We start from the raw sequence: 26,822 nt of genomic DNA on the forward strand, positions 1-26,822 counted from the left end.
TAGTTTTTGACTGCATGTTTTCTGCTGAAGTATATGATAAAAGGAACATAACAAGGGATTTTTCATATCAGACCCCCTTATCAACGTATGGTCAAATCATTCCTCGAGCCTGCTGGCTCTCGGGCTGATATCATAACCTAGGGCTGATAAGGGGTCTGATATGAAAAATGCCATGTAATAATCCATATGTATCATACAGGCCAGCGTTAACATACGAGGTATATGCTAATCTTGTGTTAGTATTCTCGATTAAATTGTTTTACATTTGTAATTATGAAACCTTTTATAAGTGACTATGAGGTATGGACTTTGCTTATTGTTGAAGGCCTTACGGTTGTTATTTTCTGTATCATTTTTGGTCTCTTGTGAAGAGTTGTCTAATTAGCGATCCTACCACATCTTCTTTATATTGTGTGTACATATATTATTTCTAATCGTGAAGATTTTTTTTTTATTTGTTCTACTCAAGAAAATGGTCATTCTTTGGACATAAAACATCAATATAAGGCCAACCATTCTTTACAAGAGGTTTCAACAACAAGGAATGATTTTAACGAAAAGAAAATAAAGTTTCAAAATTAAAGAACTAACATTTGAATTTCTTACATGTATTTGGCGTTGAAGGTAATCAGCAATTTTTTTCCTTTAGATTTAATGTCAATTTTAATTTTAAGATCGAACTTGGTGACTTAAGTTATAATTCACAGGATCTAGCTTATAATCGGTTAGGGGTCTCGGTGGCCGAGTGGTCTAAGAAGCCAAAATACTGTTACACTAGACTGTCAACTCCGAGGTTGTGAGTTCGACCCCAATCTTAATTGACTATAATAGTGCCTTACTTTGTATTGTGAGGTTGGCGAAGCTGGTATTGTCATAAAAGGTGTATGAACCGTGGTCCAGCAAACATCGACATATCTCTCAAAATGTTATCACGCACTTGAGGAATATCGGTCTTTTCATATACTGATGACCGGTGGCTATCTCCGGTCACTCTGGCTTCCTTCACTAAATAAACGGACCAACACGGAATAGAAAACAAGTGTCAGACAGTGCAGGTTACATCAATCAATTTATCAATATCATCGGTTATATATGAAGGGAGGGCATATATCAGCGTCTTTAACGGGTACATGCAGCCAGTGAAATTCGTGATGAACAAGCAATAGTATTACTTTTTTTCTATTTATTCTAAGGCAGCAACCATTTTATTTTCTGGGGATGGGGGGGGGATTGAAATAATTTGTTTGTGACCCTGAGAAAAAAAATGTGTTTGTTTCACCCTCAGCTGCCACTTTATGTAATGCTAAAATTGAAAGAAAAAAATTGTTTTCGACTTGTCGTGAAAAAAATAGATTGTCCGAAAAAAAATCCATAGCCCCCTCCCAGAAAATCAAATGGTTGCTGCCTAAGTATGACAATCAGTATGCAGGAGTTTGTCATTGTGTTTATCCAACCACAAATCCTTTTTGAGTTAATTAATGTCTATTTGGCCTGGATATAGTTATAATTTAGGATCTATATTAACTTTAATATAGTAATAATTTTGTATTTTTGTTCTTATGTGGATATATTTGATTATGTATTTCATACTGTAGAGGTTGGGCTTTGTAACGCATGTGTTTAGTGAATTGACATTAATTTGGAGAATAATCTTTTTTTTATTTATACATTAGGTAAGGGCGGCTTAACATGTACATGGACAAACTTATTTTTTCATGTTTTGTTTTATTCGTTAAATATTTTAATGTTTTATTCATGAAATACTTTATTTTCATTTGAGCTTTTCGAAGTAGTATATTATCACACGATTGATATTCGGAGTCGGTTCAGTTCACTGTTCTATTTTAAATCGTATTTAAATATCTACTTACTTATTCAACCGTAACATATATACAAAAATAACAAAACGGTACATGTGTTTACGTGGCGGGTATGTACATTATGGCTCATCCTGAAATTGTAGTCTATTATTGACTTAATGCAGAATCCACTGTAGTCTATTAAATTGGTGCAGAACTCACTGAGGTCAGTACCTCCGAGGTAAGTACATTTAATGCACACGAAAATTCTGTGACATAGCTTTTTATATAACGTATAATATGCATGTATTTCCGAAGGGGATATACATGTATGTACCGCATTTAGTTTTTTTTTTGTTCATCATATTACCGAGTTTTCCTTGTGTAGATAATGTTTGTACCTGAGGTTTGTACATTTACTTATTTTCTCTATTGACGTACCAGTGGGTGCAAATATTAGATTACCTTGAGATCAACTAAAAATATACTCCATGTAAAACTCTATAACCTCTAAAGAATAAAAACTTTTCAGTGACTCGATTCAGCTGCAGAGATTTTGTGACATCAAGTATTTGCATAATTAAATCGAAAATTGACATGACAATAATAATTGACTTCAAAAGATCTTGTCATTTAATTTTAAACTCATGAAAACTGAACTTGTACCACTCACTGATGATTACGTAAAACTCGTAAGCATCACCTGGGTATACATTCCGAGTTAAGTCAGGAGCCGGTAGTTCAGTGATTGCCATAACTAAATGATTGTCGTCAAGTTAAGTCAGGAGCCGGTAGTTCAGTGATTGCCATAACTAAATGTTTGTCGTCAAGTTAAGTCAGGAGCCGGTAGTTCAGTGATTGCCATAACTAAATGATTGTCGTCAAGTTAAGTCAGGAGCCGGTAGTTCAGTGATTGCCATAACTAAATGTCTGTCGTCAAGTTAAGAATCATATTCAAAACAGTGTGGTCCTGGCCATTGATTGACGACCTAAATTATCCCATTGACTGGGACAGATTAGGTGAACGTTTATCTGTAACGATCATTGCTCACTTCTTACTTATTATAGAATTTAAACTGTGGGGTCACCAAAGGTTCTTGACGCCTTTAATAATAAAATAATTCGAAAAATTATTCAGGAATAACCTTTATGTTTTGATTTATATTATTGATATAAATCAACACATCGTATTATTCCGGATTCGTTTTTCGAATGGCTTTTTTTAGGTGTTGAGAACCTTTGGTGACCCCACAGATTCAGTGTCTTTAACAAGTACATAGTCAGCAGTAATTGTTACCGACACAGGTTCACCTAATCTGTCCCAGTCAATGGGATAATTTAGGTCGTCAATCAATGGCCAGGACCACACTGTTTTGAATATGATTTTGATTTTGAGCTGATGACGTTTTCTATAGTGTTGGTGTAATTTGTCCCAAGAGTAGCACATTGAAAATCATTATTGAGAAAGCGAAGGTGGGAGTGTTTTAATTTTAATTTTTTGTCTAAAAGAAATGCACTACGAAATAACTGTTGTCTCGGACCTGATGGGTCTTTTAAAGCCGACTATAAAATAATATTTTTTTGTTGAAGGCCGAACCATAAAATATAAGTTTCTTCATAATAAAAGTTTCAACTGAAATACACTATTATTTCTTTTGGAACAAGTATTACAGAATGTAATTCTACGAAGATATCTGTCAGGAACAGCTATCAGTGGCGGATCCAGAACTTTTCATAAATTAGGGGAGGGGGTGCTGAATGACCTAAAGGCGAACCGATCCAGTCATGCCTCAGAGATTCCCTGTATAATCAAGCAAATTTTTCCCACGAAAAAAGGGGGGCTATAACAAAGTACGCTGCTATAATTAGTTGGAATGTACGAACCGTTTTACAGCCGTAGGGTTGACTATAATTGCTTAGATTTAACTCATTTGAACTCTGGTGGATAGTTATACATAGCAATTACTTTGCTATATCTTCCTTAAAAAAAAACCAGTCTATATATCTTTATCAAATACGCAGCCCAAAAAGACAGACATAAGTCCGCCTCTTTGGTAAATCAATGTCATTTTTTTTCACCATTAATAGATCAATTCAACCCAGTCCTATTTTAACCCAGTCTCGACCTAACCTTAAAAAAGCTCTCAACCAGTATCTGTAACTTTAAACTACAAACGATTTTACGGTCGTTAATATATATTTACATTTGTTACATATTATATTTTTCACTACTTTTACTAACCTTTGAATGTATATATGCATAAATTTGATAACGTACAGTCGTACGTGATTCAACAACTGTAGCGAACAAGTTGCTGAAGGCCATCAAATTTAACATAATGTAATTTGTAGTTTATGAGAAATAAAATTCATTCATTAGATTCAATTTTAGGAATAAAGAGGGGTTCCAAAATTTTAAATTTTAAAAATTATTTAAAAAAAAAACCTATACCTTTTATTCTTTTGTCATTAATAAATATATAAAAGGGGCTTATATTAACTACAAGCGGCATGCGTTGCTTATTTTCTCTTCATTGCTCAACAAAATCAATTAAATAAGGATAAATATGAACAATCATATTTGTTATCCTTGAAAAAAAGGGGGGGCATTTTTGTACACGACACTATTGTACACGATGAAATCTTGCATTTTGTGTTGCTGCTTAAAGATGTTCGTCCAATAAATAAATGCTATATTTTCACGTTTAGTAGGACAGTTCACGTGAATTTAGATACAAAGAATAAATGTACAATGTAATCGAATAACAGGATACGTACGTTAGAGTAAACACTTCAATATAAAGCTTTAAGAAAGAAAATAGCCATTCTTTATACAGAACTTCATCAACATTTCTGTTTACACGCAATCGATGATTTTATGAGCAGTATAAATTACAGTAATTAATTTAAATTTTGACAAATAATAATCCCATATAAAGGTTATGGGTATTTCCATGTCTGTATTCTACAAGTAGCCGTAGGTTCGATCGATCCCAATTATCCCCAATCAATGCGGTGAACACCACTGAATTGTCATGGCGAAGGGAAATTGACATCTTTTCTCCTGCTTCTACCATAATCAATATTTAAATATAGATTGTTGGGCAGTGTATGAATTATTATAATCATCCTGTGATTTGTTCTACCAATTGTTTACAGGAGTAATACCTATCGTAATCCGGGGATTAATCAGGTGTAAAAGGATGCCAGGTACAGTTTGTTATTTATATTTTGAATTGAATGTTTGTTTTAATGAAATGATATATATTACATGAATATATTCCGTGAAATTGACATTTTCAGTTACCATATGGAACATAAAAATCTAAAAATATTGTAATTGACAATTTGATGTGAAATGTACACTTTCGGATATTAAACCAGAATCTAAAATGAACACATATTGAGGTTAAAAATATGATAAACTAATTTCATTTTAATGATAGGATCTTATCACAATGTCATATTAATTTGAAATAGAAATTGACATATTTCTTATGCTTAAAAGATATAATGTGAATGCTTAAAAAAAATTGTTTACTAAAAGACATGTAGTACTACATACTTGATCGTCATATATCAATAGGTTTCGTTTCTGTCTTTTTGTATCTTATTTTTATGATAAATACATGGACTTTCACTTAAAGCGTTGTTTAACCAGCCCCTTTTTAAAATCTGAAAAGCTGAAAGCTTGTTGTGTTTTCCCCGAGCAAGTTCATCTCGGATCTTTTTTATATCTTATGCAAACTGCTTCCTTGCTGAACTGGCCATGGTCCTTGTACATTAAGCATACACAGGATTGCATATACAAAACATAAGAGGACTGGCCCAAGATGTTGATTATGTAAAGAAATAAGATTCTCCCGGAAGAGGTCATCACTGCCGTTAACATACCCTTTTTCCAGCTCAGAATCTTGCAATTCTTTCGAAAGCTCATGCATTTTTCGAGTATGAATTTACGCCGAACCTCCAGCTATTTTGGTGTCGCAGTTGAATTCATTTACGTGTCTCGACTTAGACAAATTTAAATAAAATTGAGAATAGACATGGGGAATAAGTCAAAGAGACAACAACCCGACCATAGAAAAAAAAACCAGCAGCAGAAGGTCACTAACAATTCTTCAATGTAACGAGAAATTCCCGCACCCGGAGGCGTCCTTCAGCTGACCCCTAAACAAGTTCAGTGATAATGAACGCCATACTAATTTCCAAATTGTACACAATAACTAAAATTACAAAATACAAGACTAACAAGGACAAGAGGCTCTTGACTTGGGACAGGCGTTAAAATGCGGCGGGGTTAAACATGTTTATGAAATCTCAACCCTCCCCCTATACCTCTAGCCAATGTAGAAAAGTAAATGCATAACAATACGCACATTTAGAATAAGCTTGTTTTGTGCGATGGGCGCGTGTCGATTTTATATTTGCATTGGGTATTTTGTGAATACTTTTTTGTTGAATTACATTATACTTACATTGTAATGCTTGCTTAGTTGTTGATTTTTGTGTGTTTACTCTATAAAATCTTCGCTGTTTTAAAGCCTCGTATGCCGTATAGGTGATATTGAATGATTACAATAGTGTTTCATCTTCCATGTTTTATTTTTAGAAATGGCGGTCATATTTGATGGTCGATAGTATTCCCTAAATATTTTAATGTTGAGTCACTATGTTCATGCGAAACCCTTTCGAGAAAGTTAAAGTTGTATGCAAAGAGAATCTTTTTGTATAAAGAGCAGGCTTTATTTTTTTTTTACAGTTGATAACATATGTTGATTACAAGTCAACTAAATAAAAGTATAACCACTCTGAAAATACAGAAATATTGAACCGGTAAATATTGCCTGGTATTTTTCCCCAGTCACGTTTGCTCGTAGTCCTGTTTATACCATCTATGTCGGTATATTGTTTTTGACATAACTGAGAAGGGAAACGGGAAATGTGTCGAAGGAACAACAACCCGACCAAAGTGCAGGCCGCCAATACAATGGGTCTTCAACACAGCGAGAAAATCCCGTACTCGGAGGCGGAATTTACTTGGTCCCTTAACAAACACAATTATAATTATGTACTAGTTGAGTGAAAATAGACGTCATACTAAACTCTTATAAGTATATATTAAAAAAAACACGACAAATATTAATCAGGGATCCGGATATCGAAATAGTTCTTTAAATTGATATCGTGTCCTATGCTCATCTCACAGAATGAGGTGTTACCTACTGAAACATTTACCGCCTACTAAAGCTAAAACGACACCAAAACATGACATAAAATAATTACATTCGTTTAAGCACGTGTATTTTCTAACATATCTAGATTTCCAAGGATAATATTATTTAACATATTAAATAGGTATAGGAAGAGGTGGTATGAGTGTCAATGAGACAAACATGTTTAATTAGTTTAATGGAAAAGCTTACATCATGCAGCAAAACTCGCAAACAATTGTTATGTAATTCACTTGATTCATAATAAAAAAAAACCGACAACATTATATTGTAAGAATAATCAACGATGAATATAATCGATACGAAGATAAGGAGTTGTTGTATGAAAGCCAATGCGAAACAAACATTAACTAGAGCCAAAATGAAGTGGATGTAAGTATGGGCAGCAGCCATAGGTCACTTTCTTTTTCATCACTAAAAATGAGCAACACATATTCCGTGCAGTCAGCTCGGACATCTTAAAATGATTGCGTTGATAGATTAAAATGAGTATACAAGTCCTTCAGTTGTGGGGTTGATGACCACCCTTTAATTATAGTGTTGTCTTTTCTTAGTCACTGTGTTGCTGGTGTTATTGTAGTCAAAGTGTCGTATTTCCCTTAGTCATAGTATTGCATTTCGTTTAGTCATGGTGTTGTCTGTATTGTATTTCGTTTAGTCATGGTGTTGTCTATTATACAATCTAATTGTCTATTATACATAGTATTGTCTTTTCGTTAGTTGGTATGCATGCTACTGTCGTTCCTGACTCTGGTCCCTGACTGTGGTCCGTGGTCCCTGACTGTGGTCAAAGTGTTGTATTTCCTTTAGTCATGGTATTGTATTTCGTTTAATCATGGTGTTGTCTTCTATCATACATGGAGGGGCCTCGGTGACCGAGTGATCTAAGTACTGTAGTTACTACTGTAATCACTAAGGGAGCTACCATTTGATTTTTATGGGGGGGCTAGGATGAAAAATGTTGTCCTGCTTTTTTTTTAGCTGTAATCTCTGTCCTGCCTTTTTATTTTTCACTCTGTTCGGTCCTGCCTTTTTTTTTTAGTTTAATCTGACTTTTTTTTTTACCTAAATCGTCGTCCTGACAATTTTTTTTTGCAAGTGTCTCATCCTGCCTTTTTTTTTTACTCAAAACTCCTGTCCTGCCTATTTTTTTCAAATTTCATACTAGCCCCCCCCCCCCCATAAAAATCAAATGGTAGCTCCCTAACCATACAACACTAAGATTGTGAGTTCGAACCCCGCTCAGGCGGGTGCACTCGAATCCAATCTTAATTGACTAGGTTTTTCAGTTTTCCTATCGGGGAATTTTGGTTTTCTCTGGGCACATCGACTTCCTTTGTGAACTGTTTTTTTTGTATTCGTATTTCATTTCTTTTGGGTATGGTGCTAATTTTAATCTTCTTTTCAAATATAAGAAATGATAGACAAAATAAATGTTAGCCTGATGAAAGTATTAAATGGATATATTTATAAAATGTATGTAATACCTCTTGGATATTTGACTATGCGTATGATGAACATAATAGCACCAAATAAGCCACCATTGTGTATCAGTTCTCAGACGAGGTGTGTTTTCATTTTGATCATTAGCTACTAGCAATAATGACGTAAGTGCTATCCAGAACAATCATTGTTCTGGATAAGCACTTACGTCATTATTGCTGGATAGACAAATTCCTTCACATAAGATTGCTAACCACATTTCCCCTGTGTATTCATTTTAAAAGTTGAAACATTACTAAGCGGTCTAGACTGACTCCTTTCGATAAGATTTATTTCCATTACCGTTATGTTTCTTTTCGCTTTTAAGAATCTAAACAAATGTAAATACATATAAATTGTTTATAGAATGAAAAAAAACCCCAATAATTCAGTGTACTTCGATAAAAGATTAAATTTTCAAGGCTATTATTGCTAGATTGGATAATGTTTGTGTCTGTCGTTTGTTTTGGTCATATTTAATGTGAGGGTAGCTGTCTTGTTACAACATATCAATTCATAGGGGGTTTGACTATCTAAAATAAAGAATAACACATCCAAACCATGTCTGATTAACATTTTTTGCACATCTGCAGCTGGCAATGAACGAATAATTGATATGTATTTCAAATGGTATCTCATTATAATGTTTTATATTATAACTGGCTGTTTTTGAATACTCCTATTTTAGATATGGTTGAAGATTTATGATACTTAGTTGACACGAATGGCAAGGAAAACAATATACAATCTTTAACACTTCACGACAGTCAAGAGACAACTAAATCATAATGCATATTTTCAAAATGATAAAGAGGATATGATGTTCTCAATATTTGTTTTTTCTTACAGACGGAGAGACCATGTCATCAAAGGCGAAGGAGTGTTTACATGGCATGGTCAAGGCCATGACGCGCAAGAAAAAACTGACAGATGATATGTACGAGACGCCATTGAAAAGATGCCTTACCACGTTTGATCTCACGTTACTCGGGATTGGTCACATGATAGGTGCTGGTGTTTATGTTCTAACTGGAACCGTAGTCAAGGATTTAGCTGGACCGTCTGCTATTTTGTCCTACCTCTTTGCGGGCTTTGTTGCTTTGTTAGCTGCCCTTTGTTATTCGGAATTTGGCGCCAGAGTACCAAAAGCGGGATCGGCTTACACGTACACGTTTGTCGCTATTGGAGAACTTATGGGTTTCATAATTGGATGGAATATTATTCTAGAACATTTACTAGGGGCATCATCTGTAGCCCGAGCCTGGAGTGGTGCAATTGATTCCCTTTTTAATGGTACTATAAGAACTGGAATTATAGAAAATATCGGACACTTAGGAAAAGATTCCAAGTGGATCTCTGATTATCCCGATTTTATCGCTTTCGCAATATCAATAATCATTTTTATTGTAATAGCATCTGGAGCAAAGTTTACAATGAACTTTAACAACGTTTTTACTTTAATCAACGCAATTGTTATAATATTTGTCATTTGCGCTGGATTTTACTTCGCTGATCTTGCAAACTGGACTGATCCAAAAAGAGGTGGATTCTTCCCGTATGGTTTCGGAGGAACATTATCTGGTGCAGCTACATGCTTCTTTGCATACGTAGGATTTGAAGGAATTGCAGTTGCTGGGGAAGAAGCGAAAAAGCCCGAAAAGTCTATCCCACTCGGCACTTTTCTTGCGTTATCTATCGTATCCCTATTGTATGTTCTAGCAACAATTTCATTAACCCTTATGGTAGAGCACACTGAAGTTTCGCCTACAGCAGCATTCCCGATGGCATTTGCAACACGTGGGGCCCATTGGATAAAAGTAATTGTTGCATTTGGCACTCTGTTTGGACTAACAACTTCACTGTTAGGATCTGCTTTCTCCGTCACAAGAGCAATTTATGCAATGGCTTCAGATGGTTTGTTGTTTTCTGTTTTAGGTTATGTTCATCCAAGAACACAAACGCCCGTCGTCGGAATTGCTGTCTTTGGATTGATATCAGCGTTCATGTCCTTGATGTTTGAAATGGAAACTCTTGTAGAATTCATGTCGATTGGAACACTGTCTGCGTACACTATTGTAGCTGCTGCTGTTATAATCGTCCGGTACCAGTCTGTTGGAGACTGTCAGTTTAAATTAAAACCGGAAGAGGAAGACTTAGATACCGCAGCATCTGGTGTAAATGAAGAAAGTGCAATAATTAAAAAATCTAAAAGTCATGACGATTTTGGAAAATTGAAAGAAAAACTACGCCACCTTCCAATTCTTAAAACAGTACCAGCAGGTAGAGCAGCTCTATATGCCACATATTCGATTATTGTTTTTATTATATCTTTTTGTTTAATTTTAATAGTAGGATTTGATTATCTCCGAGCAGGTGCTTGGTGGGCTATCCTGTTAGAAATACTGTTTGCAGCTGGTATGGTTATTTGCTATCTAATCATGATTGCACATGAGAAAAATGATGCATTTATAACATTTCAGGTAAGCAATTTTTTTTTATTTTATGCAATTGAAACTAAAGATATGTACATACAATTGAGAATGGAAATGGGGAATGTGTCAAAGAGACAACAACCCGACCAAATAAAAAAAACAACAGCAGAAGGTCACCAACAGGTACGATTGTGGTATACCTCCCTTACTTTGTCAAAGATTTTTAAGATGATGTACCAAACATATCAAGTTATGAATGTTGTTTTCGACACTTTTATGAATATCGTATGGTTTTCTGGCCGATTTTCTCTTAATATAAAAAAAACGCTTATCAAAACCTCAGCAAATATAATTATTTCCACGGACCGATTTAAAGCAATTAATGTGTTAAGATAATGGGAATGAATCGAGAACGGTTAAAAGTCGACACTAAATCGTTTTCCAGTTGATTTATTACCTCCTACACACTCAGACTTAAAGATTAGAGAAGATGAAAATGTGTATGAAAATAGGCAATGTCTGAGACAAATTGAATGCGATTGTACGTGATTTTTTTTTGTACACAAATATGCAATGAAATTAGAGTAAATTAGCTTCTAAAATGCAATAGAGTAATACAAGTAATTGTAAGGTTTTACAGATTGTTTAAGCCAAATTATACGTAAATGGGTGCACATGGTATTTCAGATTTTGTAAGAGAAAGTCAGTAATTGCATTTTGGCTTTTTGTTGTTGTTGTAAACTTTGAAATCTATCCGGATGTCAGTATTGAAATGTATATAGAGATAAGAAGATACGGTATGAGTGCCAATGAGAAAAATTTCCATCCAATTAACAATATATAAAAGTTAATCATTATAGCATTGTATCTAGGTCAAGGTACGGCCTTCATATATGTATTAATGTCAAAAGCGTCAAAAATGTGCATTTTTATTCACTTGAAATTCGGACTTAAATTTTTAAGAAAACTATATTCTTGACATGACCGACACTTTTAAGTATGAAAGCCATAACAAATACTAACTCACAGTTTTTCACGAAGAAATGTCTGTCACACGAACACAGTCACCCAAACACACGTATTTGATATATCTTATTGAATGTCTGCATTCTTGGATTTATTGTTTATTTTACATTAAGATTACAATATACATGTACACGAAACTTGTTGAGTAAAACACAGACAAACACAAAGATGTGAAATATACCAGAAGAACATTCAAACTCATAAGTCGTTGGTTTTCCCGTTTGAATGGTTTTACACTAGTAATTTTGGGGCCCTTTATAGCTTTTTGTTAGGTGTGAGCCAAGGCTCCTTGCGTGTTGAAGGCCGTACATTGACCTATAATGGTTTACTTTTTTAAAATTGTTATTTAGAAGGAGAGTTGTCTCATTGGCACTCACACCACATCTTCCTATATATCTATAAAACAAAAATTGACTACGCCACAAAAAAAAACAACAACGGAAAACTACCAGAGGAGAACAACAGATGATTATACAGAAAGAACAACTACACAACAATCTGTTGCTGTTTCAGATGCCATTTATTCCAGTAATACCATGTCTCAGTATGTTTTACAATGTTTCAGATACCATATGTTCCAGTAATACAATGTCTCAGTATGTTTTGCAATGTTTCAGATGCCATTTGTTCCAGTAATACCATGTCTCAGTATGTTTTGTAATGTTTCAGATGCCATATGTTCCAGTAATACCATGTCTCAGTATGTTTTTTAATGTTTCAGATGCCTTTTGTTCCAGTAATACCATGTCTCAGTATGTTTTTTAATGTTTCAGATGCCATATGTTCCAGTAATACCATGTCTCAGTATGTTTTGTAATGTTTCAGATGCCATATGTTCCAGTAATACCATGTCTCAGTATGTTTTTTAATGTTTCAGATGCCATATGTTCCAGTAATACCATGTCTCAGTATGTTTTGTAATGTTTCAGATGCCATATGTTCCAGTAATACCATGTCTCAGTATGTTTTGTAATGTTTCAGATGCCATTTGTTCCAGTAATACCATGTCTCAGTATGTTTTGTAATGTTTCAGATGCCATTTGTTCCAGTAATACCATGTCTCAGTATGTTTTGTAATGTTTCAGATGCCATTTGTTCCAGTAATAGCATGTCTCAGTATGTTTTGTAATGTTTCAGATGCCATTTGTTCCAGTAATACCATGTCTCAGTATGTTTTGTAATGTTCCAGATGCCATTTGTTCCAGTAATACAATGTCTCAGTATGATTTGTAATGTTTCAGATGCCATTTGTTCCAGAAATATCATGTCTCAGTATGTTTTGTTATGTTTCAGATGCCATTTGTTCCAGTAATACCATGCCTCAGTATGTTTTGTAATGTTTTAGATGCCATTTGTTCCAGTAATACCATGTCTCAGTATGTTTTGTAATGTTCCAGATGCCATATGTTCCAGTAATACCATGTCTCAGTATGTTTTGTAATGTTTCAGATGCCATTTGTTCCAGTAATACCATGTCTCAGTATGTTTTGTAATGTTTCAGATGCCATTTGTTCCAGTAATACCATGTCTCAGTATGTTTTGTAATGTTTTAGATGCCATTTGTTCCAGTAATACCATGTCTCAGTATGTTTTGTAATGTTCCAGATGCCATATGTTCCAGTAATACCATGTCTCAGTATGTTTTGTAATGTTTCAGATGCCATTTGTTCCAGTAATACCATGTCTCAGTATGTTTTGTAATGTTTCAGATGCCATCTGTTCCAGTAATACCATGCCTCAGTATGTTTTGTAATGTTTCAGATGCCATTTGTTCCAGTAATACCATGTCTCAGTATGTTTTGTAATGTTTCAGATGCCATTTGTTCCAGTTATACCATGTCTCAGTATGTTTTGTAATGTTTCAGATGCCATATGTTCCAGTAATACCATGCCTCAGTATGTTTTGTAATGTTTCAGATGCCATTTGTTCCAGTAATACCATGTCTCAGTATGTTTTGTAATGTTTTAGATGCCATTTGTTCCAGTAATACCATGCCTCAGTATGTTTTGTTATGTTTCAGATGCCATTTGTTCCAGTAATACCATGTCTCAGTATGTTTTGTAATGTTTAAGATGCCATTTGTTCCAGTAATACCATGTCTCAGTATGTTTTGTAATGTTTCAGATGCCATTTGTTCCAGTAATACCATGTCTCAGTATGTTTTGTAATGTTTTAGATGCCATTTGTTCCAGTAATACCATGTCTCAGTATGTTTTGTAATGTTTCAGATGCCATATGTTCCAGTAATACCATGTCTCAGTATGTTTTGTAATGTTTCAGATGCCATTTGTTCCAGTAATACCATGCCTCAGTATGTTTTGTAATGTTTTAGATGCCATTTGTTCCAGTAATACCATGTCTCAGTATGATTTGTAATGTTCCAGATGCCATTTGTTCCAGTAATACCATGTCTCAGTATGTTTTGTAATGTTTCAGATGCCATCTGTTCCAGTAATACCATGTCTCAGTATGTTTTGTAATGTTTCAGATGCCATCTGTTCCAGTAATACCATGTCTCAGTATGTTTTGTAATGTTTCAGAAGCCATTTATTCCAGTAATACCATGTTCAAGATGCCATTTGTTCCAGTAATACCATGTCTCAGTATGTTTTGTAATGTTTCAGATGCCATCTGTTCCAGTAATACCATGTCTCAGTATGTTTTGTAATGTTTCAGAAGCCATTTATTCCAGTAATACCATGTCTCAGTATGTTTTGTAATGTTTCAGATGCCATTTGTTCCAGTAATACCATGTCTAAGTATGTTTTTTAATGTTTCAGATGCCATTTGTTCCAGTAATACCATGTCTCAGTATGTTTTGTAATGTTTCAGATGCCATCTGTTCCAGTAATACCATGTCTCAGTATGTTTTGTAATGTTTCAGAAGCCATTTATTCCAGTAATACCATGTCTCAGTATGTTTTGTAATGTTTCAGATGCTATTTGTTCCAGTAATACCATGTCTCAGTATGTTTTGTAATGTTCAAGATGCCATTTGTTCCAGTAATACCATGTCTCAGTATGTTTTGTAATGTTTCAGATGCCATTTGTTCCAGTAATACCATGTCACAGTATGTTTTGTAATGTTTCAGATGCCATTTGTTCCAGTAATACCATGTCTCAGTATGTTTTGTAATGTTTCAGATGCCATTTGTTCCAGTAATACCATGTCTCAGTATGTTTTGTAATGTTTCAGATGCCATTTGTTCCAGTAATACCATGTCTCAGTATGTTTTGTAATGTTTCAGATGCCATCTGTTTCAGTAATACCATGTCTCAGTATGTTTTGTAATGTTTCAGATGCCATTTGTTCCAGTAATACCATGTCTCAGTATGTTTTGTAATGTTTCAGATGCCATTTGTTCCAGTAATACCATGTCTCAGTATGTTTTGTAATGTTTCAGATGCCATTTGTTCCAGTAATACCATGTCTCAGTATGTTTTGTAATGTTTCAGATGCCATTTGTTCCAGTAATACCATGTCTCAGTATGTTTTGTAATGTTTCAGATGCCATTTGTTCCAGTAATACCATATCTCAGTATGTTTTGTAATGTTTCAGATGCCATATGTTCCAGTAATACCATGTCTCAGTATGTTTTGTAATGTTTCAGATGCCATTTGTTCCAGTAATACCATGTCTCAGTATGTTTTGTAATGTTTCAGATGCCATCTGTTCCAGTAATATCATGTCTCAGTATGTTTTGTAATGTTTTAGATGACATTTGTTCCAGTAATACCATGTCTCAGTATGTTTTGCAATGTTTTAGATGCCATTTGTTCCAGTAATACCATGTCTCAGTATGTTTTGTAATGTTTCAGATGCCATTTGTTCCAGTAATACCATGTCTCAGTATGTTTTGTAATGTTTCAGATGCCATTTGTTCCAGTAATACCATGTCTCAGTATGTTTTGTAATGTTTCAGATGACATTTGTTCCAGTAATACCATGTCTCAGTATGTTTTGTAATGTTTTAGATGCCATCTGTTCCAGTAATACCATGTCTCAGTATGTTTTGTAATGTTTCAGATGCCATTTGTTCCAGTAATACCATGTCTCAGTATGTTTTGTAATGTTACAGATGCCATTTGTTCCAGTAATACCATGTCTCAGTATGTTTTGTAATGTTTTAGATGACATTTGTTCCAGTAATACCATGTCTCAGTATGTTTTGTAATGTTTCAGATGCCATTTGTTCCAGTAATACCATGTCTCAGTATGTTTTGTAATGTTTCAGATGACATTTGTTCCAGTAATACCATGTCTCAGTATGTTTTGTAATGTTTCAGATGCCATATGTTCCAGTAATACCTTGTCTCAGTATGTTTTGTAATGTTTCAGATGCCATTTGTTCCAGTAATACCATGTCTCAGTATGTTTTGTAATGTTTCAGATGCCATTTGTTCCAGTAATACCATGTCTCAGTATGTTTTGTAATGTTTCAGATGCCATTTGTTCCAGTAATACCATGTCTCAGTATGTTTTGTAATGTTTTAGATGACATTTGTTCCAGTAATATCATGTCTCAGTATGTTTTGTAATGTTTCAGATGCCATTTGTTCCAGTAATACCATGTCTCAGTATGTTTTGTAATGTTTCAGATGCCATTTGTTCCAGTAATACCATGTCTCAGTATGTTTTGTAATGTTTTAGATGCCATTTGTTCCAGTAATACCATGTCTCAGTATGTTTTGTAATGTTTTAGATGACATTTGTTCCAGTAATACCATGTCTCAGTATGTTTTGTAATGTTTTAGATGCCATTTGTTCCAGTAATATCATGTCTCAGTATGTTTTCTAATGTTTCAGATGCCATTTGTTCCAGTAATACCATGTCTCAGTATGTTTTGTAATGTTTCAGATGTCATTTGTTCCAGTAATATCATGTCTCAGTATGTTTTGTAATGTTTCAGATGCCATTTGTTCCAGTAATACCATGTCTCAGTATGTTTTGTAATGTTTCAGATGCCATTTGTTCCAGTAATACCATGTCTCAGTATGTTTTGTAATGTTTCAGATGCCATTTGTTCCAGTAATACCATGTCTCAGTATGTTTTGTAATGTTTCAGATGACATTTGTTCCAGTAATACCATGTCTCAGTATGTTTTGTAATGTTTTAGATGCCATTTGTTCCAGTAATACCATGTCTCAGTATGTTTTGTAATGTTTTAGATGACATTTGTTCCAGTAATACCATGTCTCAGTATGTTTTGTAATGTTTCAGATGCCATTTGTTCCAGTAATACCATGTCTCAGTATGTTTTGTAATGTTTCAGATGCCATTTGTTCCAGTAATACCATGTCTCAGTATGTTTTGTAATGTTTCGGATGCCATTTGTTCCAGTAATACCATGTCTCAGTATGTTTTGCAATGTTTTAGATGACATTTGTTCCAGTAATACCATGTCTCAGTATGTTTTGTAATGTTTCAGATGCCATTTGTTCCAGTTATACCATGTCTCAGTATGTTTTGTAATGTTTTAGATGACATTTGTTCCAGTAATACCATGTCTCAGTATGTTTTGTAATGTTTCAGATGCCATTTGTTCCAGTAATACCATGTCTCAGTATGTTTTGTAATGTTTCAGATGCCATTTGTTCCAGTAATACCATGTCTCAGTATGTTTTGTAATGTTTCAGATGCCATTTGTTCCAGTAATACCATGTCTCAGTATGTTTTGCAATGTTTTAGATGCCATTTGTTCCAGTAATACCATGTCTCAGTATGTTTTGTAATGTTTCAGATGCCATTTGTTCCAGTTATACCATGTCTCAGTATGTTTTGTAATGTTTTAGATGCCATTTGTTCCAGTAATACCATGTCTCAGTATGTTTTGCAATGTTTTAGATGACATTTGTTCCAGTAATACCATGTCTCAGTATGTTTTGTAATGTTTCAGATGCCATTTGTTCCAGTAATACCATGTCTCAGTATGTTTTGTAATGTTTCAGATGCCATTTGTTCCAGTAATACCACGTCTCAGTATGTTTTGTAATGTTTCAGATGACATTTGTTCCAGTAATACCACGTCTCAGTATGTTTTGTAATGTTTCAGATGCCATATGTTCCAGTAATACCTTGTCTCAGTATGTTTTGTAATGTTTCAGATGCCATTTGTTCCAGTAATACCATGTCTCAGTATGTTTTGTAATGTTTCAGATGCCATTTGTTCCAGTAATACCATGTCTCAGTATGTTTTGTAATGTTTCAGATGCCATTTGTTCCAGTAATACCATGTCTCAGTATGTTTTGTAATGTTTCAGATGACATTTGTTCCAGTAATACCATGTCTCAGTATGTTTTGTAATGTTTTAGATGCCATTTGTTCCAGTAATACCATGTCTCAGTATGTTTTGTAATGTTTTAGATGACATTTGTTCCAGTAATACCATGTCTCAGTATGTTTTGTAATGTTTCAGATGCCATTTGTTCCAGTAATACCATGTCTCAGTATGTTTTGTAATGTTTCGGATGCCATTTGTTCCAGTAATACCATGTCTCAGTATGTTTTGTAATGTTTCGGATGCCATTTGTTCCAGTAATACCATGTCTCAGTATGTTTTGCAATGTTTTAGATGACATTTGTTCCAGTAATACCATGTCTCAGTATGTTTTGTAATGTTTCAGATGCCATTTGTTCCAGTTATGCCATGTCTCAGTATGTTTTGTAATGTTTTAGATGACATTTGTTCCAGTAATACCATGTCTCAGTATGTTTTGTAATGTTTCAGATGCCATTTGTTCCAGTAATACCATGTCTCAGTATGTTTTGTAATGTTTCAGATGCCATTTGTTCCAGTAATACCATGTCTCAGTATGTTTTGTAATGTTTCAGATGCCATTTGTTCCAGTAATACCATGTCTCAGTATGTTTTGCAATGTTTTAGATGCCATTTGTTCCAGTAATACCATGTCTCAGTATGTTTTGTAATGTTTCAGATGCCATTTGTTCCAGTTATACCATGTCTCAGTATGTTTTGCAATGTTTTAGATGCCATTTGTTCCAGTAATACCATGTCTCAGTATGTTTTGTAATGTTTCAGATGCCATTTGTTCCAGTTATACCATGTCTCAGTATGTTTTGTAATGTTTTAGATGCCATTTGTTCCAGTAATACCATGTCTCAGTATGTTTTGCAATGTTTTAGATGACATTTGTTCCAGTAATACCATGTCTCAGTATGTTTTGTAATGTTTCAGATGCCATTTGTTCCAGTAATACCATGTCTCAGTATGTTTTGTAATGTTTCAGATGCCATTTGTTCCAGTAATACCACGTCTCAGTATGTTTTGTAATGTTTCAGATGACATTTGTTCCAGTAATACCACGTCTCAGTATGTTTTGTAATGTTTCAGATGCCATATGTTCCAGTAATACCTTGTCTCAGTATGTTTTGTAATGTTTCAGATGCCATTTGTTCCAGTAATACCATGTCTCAGTATGTTTTGTAATGTTTCAGATGCCATTTGTTCCAGTAATACCATGTCTCAGTATGTTTTGTAATGTTTCAGATGACATTTGTTCCAGTAATACCATGTCTCAGTATGTTTTGTAATGTTTTAGATGCCATTTGTTCCAGTAATACCATGTCTCAGTATGTTTTGTAATGTTTCAGATGCCATTTGTTCCAGTAATACCATGTCTCAGTATGTTTTGTAATGTTTCAGATGCCATATGTTCCAGTAATACCATGTCTCAGTATGTTTTGTAATGTTTCAGATGCCATTTGTTCCAGTAATACCATGTCTCAGTATGTTTTGTAATGTTTCAGATGCCATTTGTTCCAGTAATACCATGTCTCAGTATGTTTTGTAATGTTTCAGATGCCATATGTTCCAGTAATACCATGTCTCAGTATGTTTTGTAATGTTTCAGATGCCATATGTATCAGTAATACCATGTCTCAGTATGTTTTGCAATGTTTCAGATGCCATCTGTTCCAGTAATACCATGTCTCAGTATGTTTTGCAATGTTTCAGATGCCATTTGTTCCAGTTATACCATGTCTCAGTATGTTTTGTAATGTTTCAGATGCCATTTGTTCCAGTAATACCATGTCTCAGTATGTTTTGTAATGTTTGTTTGATGATGACGTTAAACCACTTGACGTGGATCCGACTAGCCATTTGGATAGCTATAGGTAAGTTGAAATCATTAGAGTTAACTATAGGTCACCGCACGGACTTCAACAATGAGCAAAGCCCATACCATATAGTCAGTTATAAAAGGCCTCGAAATGACAATGTAAAACAATTCAATCGGGAAAACTAACGGCCTTACATGTATTTATGTATAAAATTGAACGAATATCAAATATGTTACACACGGGGTTAAACAGGGTAAAACATTATGTTAATCTTGCGAGGTTAAACATGGTTAAACATTATGTTAATCTGGCGGGGTTAAACAGTGTTAAACATTATGTTTACCTGTAAACCTTTGCAAATAGAAAATACAACCTTTTAGACCAACACTTCAGTTGACGGAATATAAGATTAAGACATACATGAAACCATGACTATACAAGATACCGGTATTTCTCTCAATCTTAGTCGCAATTTTCTTGTGAAATCAACTCCTGGTCGCCCAAGTATTGTTTCAAACTATTAATTATGAATCTATTTGAGTACCTCAAAAGAAGTACGTAATGACTGAAAACATTAAATAATATGATCATAAGATATTATATGTTATTCATATACAACTCGTCTAAACATGAACTCAACAATGTTTATTTTTTGTTCAGGATATGAACCCATGCTTCTTAGATATCGTGACACCAAATCGCCTGCACTGCAGCCGTCCCGCTAGACCACACGACCACCTGGGCTTCACAAAAATTAAGCTTGCGGTGGCCGTGTGTTACCGTTCCTCGTCAGTTTTAATTTAGCGGCGTACTACAGTACATAATATATAAGGCATGGAGATGTTATCTATAATACTAAAATTACGAGGTCCAATTTGTCAGCCGTCATCACGTAAAAACGACGAATCAAAGAATTCAACTTTATATATAACTAATATAGTACAAAGGTGTAGATTAAAAATTACACCACTCCAGGCCCTTTTGTTTTCCACGTTATTAATATTGCCAATAATTAAGAAGTTCCGGGTCGAGTCCGATACCGATACCAATATGATATTCACCTATTACCTATTACCTTATCTGTACGTTCCGCATCTGACAGGCGCACCAACACACTGTGTATTCAGGATTAATATGCTATATACACGGGTCATAATCACAGGGTTGACACTACTATATTGTCAAATTGTTACCTATTGTAGTATTTTAATCAGTATGACTTTCTAAGTTAACAATATGAATACTAAAAATCTGGACTAAAATAAGGCGTATAGGTACAGTTTTCAATTTGTTAGCGGGCATGACGTAAAACAGCGAATCAAAGAATTCAACTTTATTTATTACTAATATAGGACAATGTTGTTGACTAAAATCCATTCCAGGACCTTTTGTTTTCCAAATAATTAATATTACCAATAATTCATAAGTTCCAGTTCGACGGGTTCAAACAGAAAGATTTGAAAGCAGAGAAAACTGTGTATCTTAATATAATCGGCATGACGTTACTAAAATAAGGCTTGCGCATAGTTTTATAATTTAATTCAGTCACGGACCCGCGATATCACGGGTGTGTTCTAGTAATATATATATATATACAACTCGTCTAAACATCAACCCAACAATGTAAGATCTGTAAATTTACTTTCGCCAATTTTTTGTTCTTCCCTCGCCGGGATTCGAACCCATGTTACTGATGAGATATCGTGATACCAAATCGCCTGCTCTGTAGCCGTCCCGCTAGACCACACGACCACCCGGGCTTCACAATAATAAAGCTTTCGGTGGCCGTGTGTTACCTTCCTCGTCAGTTTTAATCTAACGTCGTCTGATACATGACTGTGTACATTATGTATATACAACTTGTCTAAACATTAACCCAACAATGTCAGAGCTGTAAATTTGCTTTCGCAAATTTGTTGTTCTTCCCTCGCCGGGATTCGAACCCATGCTACTGAGATATCGTGAAAACCAATTCGCCTGTACTGTAGCTGTCCCGCTTGACCACAGAAAATTAAACATTCGCAGATCTTTCTTTATAAATAGTATCGTCGTGAAATGCAGATTGTATAATATTGATTTTTTTTTATCAAATTCTTTCGGATAAAATCTGTTTTCCAAAATAATCTTTGCACTTGTTACATTGAAATCAAATATTTTCCCTCAGGTTTGTTGCTGTATTTCTGTTATGGTATCTGGCACAGTCACGAGCGTAATCAACCGGAAGTCTATGATCAGATGATAAATTATACAGGCGATGCAGAACTGACTACTTCCATGCAAAGATTGGAAGAAGATATACGAGAGCAACAACCAAAACGTAACACAGACGAAGCTTACGTCCAAGATTCATATGGTTCTATGTAAAGCCTCCATTTCAAAATATAAAGCATTGTGGGTGTTGTTACGTATGGAATATGTATAGCCACCTTTTCAAATTCTAAAGGAATGTTGATTATGTTACGTACACGATTCATATGGTTCTATGTAGCCCACCTTATGGTTCTATGAAAGCTACCATTTCAGATTTGAAAGAATTGCTCTTGATGTTATGTCAAATACTCGTATGGATCTATGTTAAACCATCTTTTTAGATATGAAAAAAAATATTAATAATTGTACGTACATGATTCGTATTGATCTATGTATAGCCACTTTTTAAAATCTAAAGATTTGTTGGGTATTTTACGTACACTATTCATATAGATCTATGTACAGCCACCATTTCAGAGTTTAAAGCATTGTTTGTAACGTTACCATGGTTACTTACAAGATTCATATGTATCTATGTAAAGCCACCATTTTAAAATCTAAAGCATTGTTGGTGATTTTACTAGTATGTACAAGATTCATATGGATTAATGTAAAGCAACCATTTTAAAATCTAAAGCATTGTTGGTAATGTTACAAGTATATACAAGATTCATATGGATCTGTATAAAGCCACCATTTTGAAATCTAAAGCATGGTTGTTATTGTTACAAGTATGTACAAGATTCATATGCATCTTCGTAAAACCAGTAGGTAAACCAGTTGTTAGTAATATATTCCAAAGTTTACAATAAAATTATCATTAGTCCTTAAGATTTTAAAACTGCAAATGCAAAAGATGTCATAAGAATGAGAGGTATCGACAATATTTACATCCTAGATGTATTTACTGTTGTAAATAGCAAAAATGTCCCATGATAAAGGTGGTATTGTGCAATAGTTTACCTGCTAGTTGTTTCTGTTTAAAACCTGGCTATAACCTGGCAACATTAACAGCTTAACCATTCATAAGGCTTTAAAGGTAGACAAGTAATTGAGTGATCTGATAAATAAAAAAAACTGTATATATCAAAACATTATTTATTTCTCGAAAAGCTAGTTTCTATTTTTCTAAGAAAAAACGAGTGAGGAAAATATTTTTGTTTAAAATTGAAATATTTAGTAACATTAAAAAGGTCTTAAATTACCCGACCGTGGGAATAGAGTGTAATGAAGCACATTCGTGTCAGTTTAAAAAGGTTATATTATTCCTAAATCTGTAAAAAAAAAAAAGCTTTAATTGTTAACATAGCTGCAAGGTTTTTAAATGTCAAGGGTATGTACATCATTTAGTTGGACGCTGCCAAAATACATCTTTGTTTCGTTCAAGTTGACTGTACTGTGTACAAGTAGAGTACAAGTAGATTATATACAAACACTTAAGATGAACTTGATTTTTGTAATGATCAGCATCATGGTATATTTTTTATGATTTATTTTCGCCATACATTGTATATAATGATTTCATATTCATTGTAAGTTCATATTCATCAGTACTCTGATGTAATTTATTTGAAATTGAAGATGAAAACCACTTATTTTTCAACTGTCCTTCATACAATCTGGATCTGCGGATCTATATAAACACCCTTAAAAGAGTGAAGTGAACATAGTCTTCATTTGAATGATTGCAGTATATTGTTCTTTTTTTTTATTATTATTAAAAACTGATTACGATATATAATGATGTCGGATAATATCAATTGTTTTGTGTATTACTTATGCTTGCTTGTGAATGGTATCATCATATGTAACATCTATAATAATCTTATTACATTGGAAACTTTATTGAACTTCATGTAACTACATATTGTGTTGTTATACATATTGGTATAAAAATGGTCCGTAAATAAGGGCAACAGTAGCATACCGTTATTTCCTAATCATGATAGTTTGATTAAGTAAAAACAAATTCGGGTCACAAAGTTAAATCGAGGAAAATACATCAGGTGTAAGGAGAGTTGTTGGATTGGCTATTTTAGCGCATCTTCCTTTTTATAACCTGTTATTTTCCCCCCCTGTGTTTTGTAAATTTCAACTGATTTATTTTATAATTTTGATGAACAAATGTAAGTATCATTATGCACACCTAATATGCAATGGATTGACATGAACATTTCACGCCAAATTGAACACCAATTATGAAAAGGATCAACCATTGCTTCAAGCTTAAGGCTTTGCAAATACAACTGTTTCTCAAAACACGCCTCTTTTGGGGAGATCTTGAATATTCATAGAAAATTAATTTTTGTTTACATACTGGTTCCCAGTTATGCTCTCTGTGTACCATCTCATAGAGACATAACTTTGGAATGTTACCAGTACATTTACATGTGCATTTTGTGGATAGTTGTCTCATTGGCAATCATACCACATCTTCTTTTTTATATATATTGTTTACATAGAGATCTGTGATAACCTTTCATTCGAGGAGGGGGTAGTGTTAGTTTAAACTCTGAGAAGTTCAGGGCATATAAACGGTAAAAATATGCCGCACAGCCCTATATTTTGACCTTTGAAAAAAATTGTGGTGCAAATTAACTTTCAATTCTAGGATAAGATTTTTTTCAAAACTTCATAGTAAAAGTGGTACAGTTTGAGTCGTAAAAGGAGTTCCTATGGGAGATTGCAGTGTCAATATTTACAGTAATGCAACATTAAATCGACCTTCTACTATAAACGAAAATAATATTTGTATAATGTTAACTTAACAGCACAAAGATGCTTTAAAGGGGCACTAGCTGTCAAATTCATTGTAACCGATTTGACTCAAATTCTCATATTTGGTTTATAACAATGTAAAACATTTATCCAAACTATCAAAAGTCTAAAATAAACAGTTTACAGAGCATGGGGTAGATAATATATAGGTTCGTTTCGTGTGTATTTTAGTCCAGACGCCATCTAATTAACTATCGATTTGACCTCAGATGACCATATAAGCGATGTAAACAAAAATAAAGATACGAATAGATTAAAACAACACGTGCAATTGCATTTTTATAGGTCTGTTTGATTTTATTTTATAGATTAAAAATAGATGTTTCTAATTGTTTTTAACCATATAAGAATGATTTTATGTGCATCGAATTAGTAATCAAATGATTTACCGTAGTTTCACTTTCATTGTTGACATTCTTTTTATTTAAATAACCAGTACACGTACAATGCATGCGTTGTCAATCTCTAGCTAGGAGTTAACTTGAAGTTCACATGAATACCGGTTAGAATGATGATGACGTTTTCACTTGCAAGCGAATCAGTCAAAAATTATGTTTAATCGCTTATTTCAACAAAATTAAAGGAAATTGATTGCTAAAAGCAAATTATTATTTCATTATTCCAATTTGATTAATGATTGATCTAAAAAAAATCAGACTTTATTTTTTTATATATATCGTAGCTAGTGCCCCTTTAAGAGAATAAATTGTTATTCTTTTATTCAACAACATGGTTCATGTTCTTATATAAAATTAAAAGTATGTTACACTCTGAAAGATGGGACAAAAATGAATTGAAAAGTTGTGCATTTAAGAAATTTAAAAATAGAAATTGATAAGATTACACAACTATCAGTCTATTAATTGAGAATATAATGGTATTAATATTTTTGCATTTATATGTGGCTTAAATAACTAGTTATTGCAGAATTTGACGAATTAACTTTACACCATCGTGTGCAACATCATTAGTGGTATCTATATGTAGGATGTCGTAACCGAAAGTCTTTAAAATTTTGAAGCACGTGGCATAAATTTAATTAAAATTAATCATTCCTCTTTTTATATTCTTCATTAAAAAGTCTCAAACCATTTCCCTGGAACTGTCGATAGGTAAGCTATTTCTTTTAAATGAATTGACAATAATTTCACACAATAAATGAAATGAACAGCCTGCAGACTTTCCTGGTTAAGACACAACAAGCTGTAACGATATCTAACATGGCCGCTAAGCTATAAAATGTATCGCTAGGAAATCACTATAAGTGCTTTCAAATGTTTTTTTTTATAACCATGAAAGTTCAATCTTTATCCTACTATGATACTTAAGTTCCTATGATAAATCCATTTCTGATTAAATCGTGTAGGGTTTATTTATATGTGACCTTTTGTTGTTGGTATCCATGAGAACAAAATTCTAGCATGCCGATCGAGTAATTATGGAAAGGACTTCTCAGAACATTAGCTAAATGTATTGGGTATAATTCAAAGAGAAAACTTTTATAATTTAACAAAACACAATCCATGATGTCTGTCAGGGGTTTTCTAATGGACCAGATAAATTATTAATGTCTGCAAAGCCAGTCATAATATCCGTAAAAGGTTAAACAAAAACAGAGATTAACAAGTCGAGGTACATAAGTAAAATGTTTCTGTTTCATTGTATTTAATGTTTTAATCGGTGTTCATTCAAAAATGTTTCGATTGCATGTTTGACATACACGGTCGAAGTTT

At 33.8% G+C, this 26,822-nt stretch overlaps 1 protein-coding gene across 5 annotated transcripts; it reads left to right on the forward strand.

The window, feature by feature from the left end:
- Positions 1–1,867: 1,867 nt before the first annotated feature.
- LOC134691993 (cationic amino acid transporter 4-like) lies at positions 1,868–25,092 on the forward strand. Of its 5 annotated transcripts, none has more exons than XM_063552312.1 (5): positions 1,868–2,025; positions 4,959–5,009; positions 9,365–10,995; positions 20,007–20,115; positions 22,226–25,092. In XM_063552312.1, exons 2-5 carry the CDS (start codon positions 5,003–5,005, stop codon positions 22,423–22,425), a joined length of 1,947 nt encoding a protein of 648 aa, XP_063408382.1. In that variant the 5' UTR covers positions 1,868–2,025; positions 4,959–5,002; the 3' UTR covers positions 22,426–25,092. The 5 variants fall into 5 exon arrangements, with proteins under 5 accessions (XP_063408382.1, XP_063408384.1, XP_063408380.1 ...); XM_063552310.1 differs by having other exon boundaries at positions 1,869–2,040; XM_063552314.1 differs by lacking the exon at positions 4,959–5,009.
- The last annotated feature ends 1,730 nt before the right edge of the window (positions 25,093–26,822 follow it).

The sequence above is a fragment of the Mytilus trossulus genome, chromosome 12, assembly GCF_036588685.1.
Source record: "Mytilus trossulus isolate FHL-02 chromosome 12, PNRI_Mtr1.1.1.hap1, whole genome shotgun sequence".
Taxonomy (NCBI): domain Eukaryota; kingdom Metazoa; phylum Mollusca; class Bivalvia; order Mytilida; family Mytilidae; genus Mytilus; species Mytilus trossulus.